We start from the raw sequence: 5,761 nt of genomic DNA on the forward strand, positions 1-5,761 counted from the left end.
ATCTAAAATAAAAATAACTCACTATTTTTAAATTACTTGTGTGCGTGTATCTTTCCATTTATATGACTTCTGTCTAGTAACTGGTACTATTTCAAAATACCAGCAAACAGAAATGTACACAAATCAGTTTTCCACAAGAGACACTATGCAAATTTAAATTTATTGACACTAACTGGACATATAAAAAACCAAAATCATCAAATAAAACAGACAAACTAAACGATTCTAAACTGAAATGAAAAATGAAATATCTACTTTGAAATTAATAAATGACATTCTTCATTGCAACGTCATCTAAGCATTTCCGTAACACCGAACACAAGGGGAAAGGCCGCATTTCAAACTACTACAAATCTGAAGGTGCCTCAAACTCCACTGTGATTTCATTAGATCTTAGTCAAGACTGAGCAGTGAATCATTCCAGGACTTTAAAATAAAGAAAAAGTAGACAAATCTTTAAGATTATTTGGTCATCCGTTGACATTTGACCTGGCAAAACTACTGATTGGCTGCTTCACAGGCGTCTATCCAATCACTGTACACATCCACGGGCTCTGAGAGATCTGAACAACTACTTAAGGAAAAGAACGAACAACACATCACACATAAAAACAAAATATAAACATAAATAACAGAATAAATGCTAATCTAATGTAATATGATTTTGCTGAAAAGGATACAGGTTATAGGTGTCTGGAATTCTTCTAGACACACAGTACATGATATTATCCCGGTATTTCGACTTCTTTCCCTGGAATGAAGTACAGCAGGAGTGTTTATTTTAGCAGACAGAACTCAAATAACATATTTAAGTATTATTGAAGCAATAGTCATCTTACATCTTAACATCACATGATTTCTCGTGGTTACAGAAGGGGCAGGTAAACTGGGTGTCCAGGTTTCCTGTCATCTTCTTCTTGGGAGGAGGCTTTCTCTTCGACTTTCTGCGACCCATCTCGTCAAATGCTTCATGGGGGGAAAAGACATGACAAGCACATACAAAATTAGATCTAATTTCATGACGATAAATCAAACGTGAACAACTAGACTTATAAGGCACTGCTTGTGACAAATATGAACACTAAACAAAAGCCACTGGTAGCCATTATGTTTACAACACAAACCAAGATTTAAATTTATGCATTTGGCAGATGCTTTTATCCAAAGCGACTTACAGTGCACTTATTACAAGGACAATCCCCCTGGAGCTATTTGGAGTTAAGTTGAGCCTTGCTCAAGGACACAATGGTGGTGGCTGTGGGGATCGAACCGGCAACCTTCTGATTATCAGTTATGTGCTTCAGTCCACTATGCCACCACCACTCCTTAAGATAACCTTAATGTAATAAATTACATATTTTACAATATGTTTAGATGCTAAATGTCAAGCATATTCTTCTAGACAACAGATGCAGCCAATTTTAACTGTGCATCCTTATCCTCAATAGATCAAGAGTAATATTAACATATTTAACAGGCAGTGTTGGGTAAGTTACTCTAAAGAAGTAATTACGAACTACTAATTACATCTTCTACAGTGTAATTAGATTACTGTACTATTTACTCTGTCTGAGAAGTAACTGCATTACTTATTATTACTAATTACTTTCTACAACCCTGATCAACCTCGACCAGATGAAAAATACAAGGATAGACATGAAATTGTTCTTTTAATTTTATCAAATAAATCAAACAAAATCAAATAAATTATTCATGAACCGGCCAAAGAATTTAAGGGGGCGGAGTTAAATTAGAAAACATATATTTTAACATTAGACGTTAAATTTCTATTTTAAATTCACTTTTGTTTTATATAGAATTGTTCTAGAGTCTGTACAGTATTTAACGCAGTTGCATCAGAAGTAACTGTAATTAAATTACTGAAAAATTAAGAGTAATCCCTTACTTTACTTTTTCAATGAAAAAGTAATTTAATTACAGTAATTAATTACTTAGTAATGCATTACACCCAACACTGTTAACAGGTGCATTGCTTGAAGTCGTGCTTTAAATGTTTTCTCTCTCTATCAGGCACCTTAGAAACCTTTTAAACAGACAAACAATAGGATTTAACATGCTGAGATTTGTTACATGCTAAAAATGCAACCTTGCATGTTACACTGGGCATTTTTGCACGTCGACATTAGATACAATGAGCAAAAAGGCAAATTCCAGTATAAATACATTTGGTTGTAGACTGGAGTTTAGCGTGAAGCAACACATTCAAAACGCAAATAAAAACCGGATCAAATCAAAATCTTTGGTCCAACACATTTCTATAAACATTCACACGTGTAGCATCCATATGCATGCATCTGAACATTCAATAAGACATTACGTGTTGAAAAACCGATTTGTGATGAACGTGAAGAGACTCTCGGGGAAAACCAGCACACTGTCTGTGGAGCATAAACAGTTTATTCACTTCCGCTCGGTCAAACTACGTTCTTCAGTTGAAAAGATCAGTTCAGACCGCCTTCTGCTGTCAGACCCCAGAACTACAACATTACCCGATGACTGTTTATTTGGTGAGTTCAAGCCAGAGACAGTTTTTTAGCAGAGACGGACAACTGGTATGGCGGATGTAGAAAAGGAAGTCCCGCCTCACAGGCAAAAGAGCCAATCACCTTTTAGATACAGACATCGGCTGTCAATCAAATCGAGAACGCGCATGCGCGGTAGCTGAACCATTCTGAAAAACAGCGTGATCTGAGCTAAAGAAGCACAATTTATGATACCATTGTTACTGCTGATTTTAAGTATGTTCTTTGATCTTAATATTGACCATCGTTTTGGATATTTCGGTATTTTACAATTCAAGTACATAGAAGCTGTACTTTTATGCCACTTGTTTACATTGAAAATAGCTGCCCAGGCTGCCCGGGAGCGTTCTAAAGATGGCCGCCGAGTGGACTGCTTGCCTTGTCAGCGACTTTGGTTTGAACTGAAATTTGAATGGTATTTTATAGGCATAATGAGTCTGTATTATTTAAAATTAAAAAAAAAAAAAAAAAAAAAAATATATATATATATATATATATATATATATATATATATATATATATATATATATATATATATACATACAGGTGCATCTCAATAAATTAGAATGTTGTGGAAAAGTTCATTTATTTCAGTAATTCAACTCAAATTGTGAAACTAGTGTATTAAATAAATTCAATGCACACAGACTGAAGTAGTTTAAGTCTTTGGTTTTTTTAATTGTGATGATTTTGGCTCACATTTAACAAAAACCCACCAATTCACTATCTCAACAAATTAGAATATGGTGACATGCCAATCAGCTAATCAACTCAAAACACCTGCAAAGGTTTCCTGAGCCTTCAAAATGGTCTCTCAGTTTGGTTCACTAGGCTACACAATCATGGGGAAGACTGCTGATCTGACAGTTGTCCAGAAGACAATCAATGACACCCTTCACAAGGAGGGTAAGCCACAAACATTCATTGCCAAAGAAGCTGGCTGTTCACAGAGTGCTGTATCCAAGCATGTTAACAGAAAGTTGAGTGGAAGGAAAAAGTGTTGAAGAAAAAGATGCACAACCAACCGAGAGAACCGCAGCCTTATGATTGTCCAGCAAAATCGATTCAAGAATTTGGGTGAACTTCACAAGGAATGGACTGAGGCTGGGGTCAAGGCATCAAGAGCCACCACACACAGACGTGTCAAGGAATTTGGCTACAGTTGTCGTATTCCTCTTGTTATGCCACTCCTGAACCACAGACAACGTCAGAGGCGTCTTACCTGGGCTAAGGAGAAGAAGAACTGGACTGTTGCCCAGTGGTCCAAAGTCCTCTTTTCAGATGAGAGCAAGTTTTGTATTTCATTTGGAAACCAACGTCCTAGAGTCTGGAGGAAGGGTGGAGAAGCTCATAGCCCAAGTTGCTTGAAGTCCAGTGTTAAGTTTCCACAGTCTGTGATGATTTGGGGTGCAGTGTCATCTGCTGGTGTTGGTCCAGTGTGTTTTTTGAAAAGCAAAGTCACTGCACCCGTGTACCAAGAAATTTTGGAGCACTTCATGCTTCCTTCTGCTGACCAGCTTTTTAAAGATGCTGATTTCATTTTCCAGCAGGATTTGGCACCTGCCCACACTGCCAAAAGCACCAAAAGTTGGTTAAATGACCATGGTGTTGGTGTGCTTGACTGGCCAGCAAACTCACCAGACCTGAACCCCATAGAGAATCTATGGGGTATTGTCAAGAGGAAAATGAGAAACAAGAGACCCAAAAATGCAGATGAGCTGAAGGCCACTGTCAAAGAAACCTGGGCTTCCATACCACCTCAGCAGTGCCACAAACTGAACACCTCCATGCCACGCCGAACTGAGGCAGTAATTAAAGCAAAAGGAGCCCCTACCAAGTATTGAGTACATATACAGTAAATGAACATACTTTCCAGAAGGCCAACAATTCACTAAAAATGTTTTTTTTATTGGTCTTATGATGTATTCTAATTTTTTGAGATAGTGAATTGGTGGGTTTTTGTTAAATGTGAGCCAAAATCATCACAATTAAAAGAACCAAAGACTTAAACTACTTCAGTCTGTGTGCATTGAATTTATTTAAAACACGAGTTTCACTATTTGAGTTGAATTACTGAAATAAATGAACTTTTCCACGACATTCTAATTTATTGAGATGCACCTGTATATATATTGCAGTCTTATAAAAGCTCTGTCGTTCAAACATCTTAGTTCCGTTTATCCCTCCTATTGTATTAGGGTCATTTTTGACCTGAGACAGGTAAAGAGTACCGGAACCAAATGTTGTGACTTTGTCAAGACCATCAAAACAAATAAAAATGTATGTTTGTATTAAGAGAAATGACAGTTTAAAACAAATCGTTCCTTCCATTGCCTTGACAGGTAAATTTTGGTCCTTATGGGAAGACCCAGTTGAGACCTTTTACTTTCTGACTTTTGGATGTTATACAGCTTTATTTAGGTGTTTTGTTTTTATTTTATTTTTTATTTTTATATATACATCTATGAATCAAATTTGACCTTATAAATATTTCAATTTTTCTCAAATTAAGCCCCTAGCCCGATACTGTTCTCTAGCTCCCCCACTTGCTCCACAGTGGTACTGCATCTTTCCCACAAATTGCAAACTTTCCTCTCAAACGGGGTTTTTGCACACATGCACATGTCCACACACAGAGAGAGAGCATTTTCAGTTTTAAACGGGTAATATGATAGTAAATAAGTTCACTGGCATGATTTCATAAAAAAGGGTATGGGGCTAAAGGCCCCCCAATGGCAAAAGACCAGTTGGATGTTATTTTCTTCTAAAACATTAGATGACAGAAAGAACTATTACGGCACATTCTTAAACACCTGCAACAGTGCAACAAATTGTTTGACATTAGCGGGAAAAAATGGATTTGTTCAAATGAACGTGGACCTATTTTGACTGCTGGAAAAGGAATAATAACAAGAGATTCATTTGTGAAATAGGTATGTGATAAATTCTATATTTTAACTCTATAATGCACACTATTGATTTTCTACAAGCAGAATAAATCAGAAATTGTTGTTATATAGTTAAGATATTATAAAATGCCAAAAGGGATTGAAATAAACGTAAATGGAGACATTCTTGGCCAATGTTTGACAAGTCATTATACACTTTGGGACCCTAATAAAACAGATGTATTATTTATTTATTTATTTATTTTGCTGTTGTATAGTAGGCTAATCAAGAATTAATGCATTTTGAATGATTTTCAATACAGGTCAAAA

The 5,761-nt window shown here is 36.2% G+C and overlaps 2 protein-coding genes across 2 annotated transcripts in view; one reads left to right on the forward strand and one right to left on the reverse strand.

Moving 5' to 3' along the window:
- Positions 1 to 141: 141 nt before the first annotated feature.
- LOC127450289 (transcription elongation factor 1 homolog) lies at positions 142 to 2,504 on the reverse strand. Its single transcript, XM_051714259.1, has 4 exons — positions 2,339 to 2,504; positions 840 to 966; positions 681 to 751; positions 142 to 563 (listed from the first exon to the last, which is right to left on the reverse strand). The coding sequence occupies exons 2-4, from the start codon at positions 953 to 955 to the stop codon at positions 499 to 501; spliced, it is 252 nt and encodes an 83-aa protein (XP_051570219.1). The 5' UTR covers positions 956 to 966; positions 2,339 to 2,504; the 3' UTR covers positions 142 to 498.
- Positions 2,505 to 4,672: 2,168 nt separating this feature from the next.
- The window catches only part of LOC127450284 (transmembrane protein 205), a 6,007-nt gene continuing 4,918 nt past the window's right edge, over positions 4,673 to 5,761 (forward strand). Inside the window, exons 1-2 of the mRNA XM_051714253.1 lie at positions 4,673 to 5,476; positions 5,755 to 5,761. The exon at positions 5,755 to 5,761 is cut by the window's right edge and continues 22 nt beyond it. The gene's annotated coding sequence lies outside the window, so the exon portion shown is untranslated. The remainder of the gene's footprint in view (positions 5,477 to 5,754) is intronic.

Source organism: Myxocyprinus asiaticus, chromosome 13 (genome assembly GCF_019703515.2).
Source record: "Myxocyprinus asiaticus isolate MX2 ecotype Aquarium Trade chromosome 13, UBuf_Myxa_2, whole genome shotgun sequence".
NCBI lineage: Eukaryota > Metazoa > Chordata > Actinopteri > Cypriniformes > Catostomidae > Myxocyprinus > Myxocyprinus asiaticus.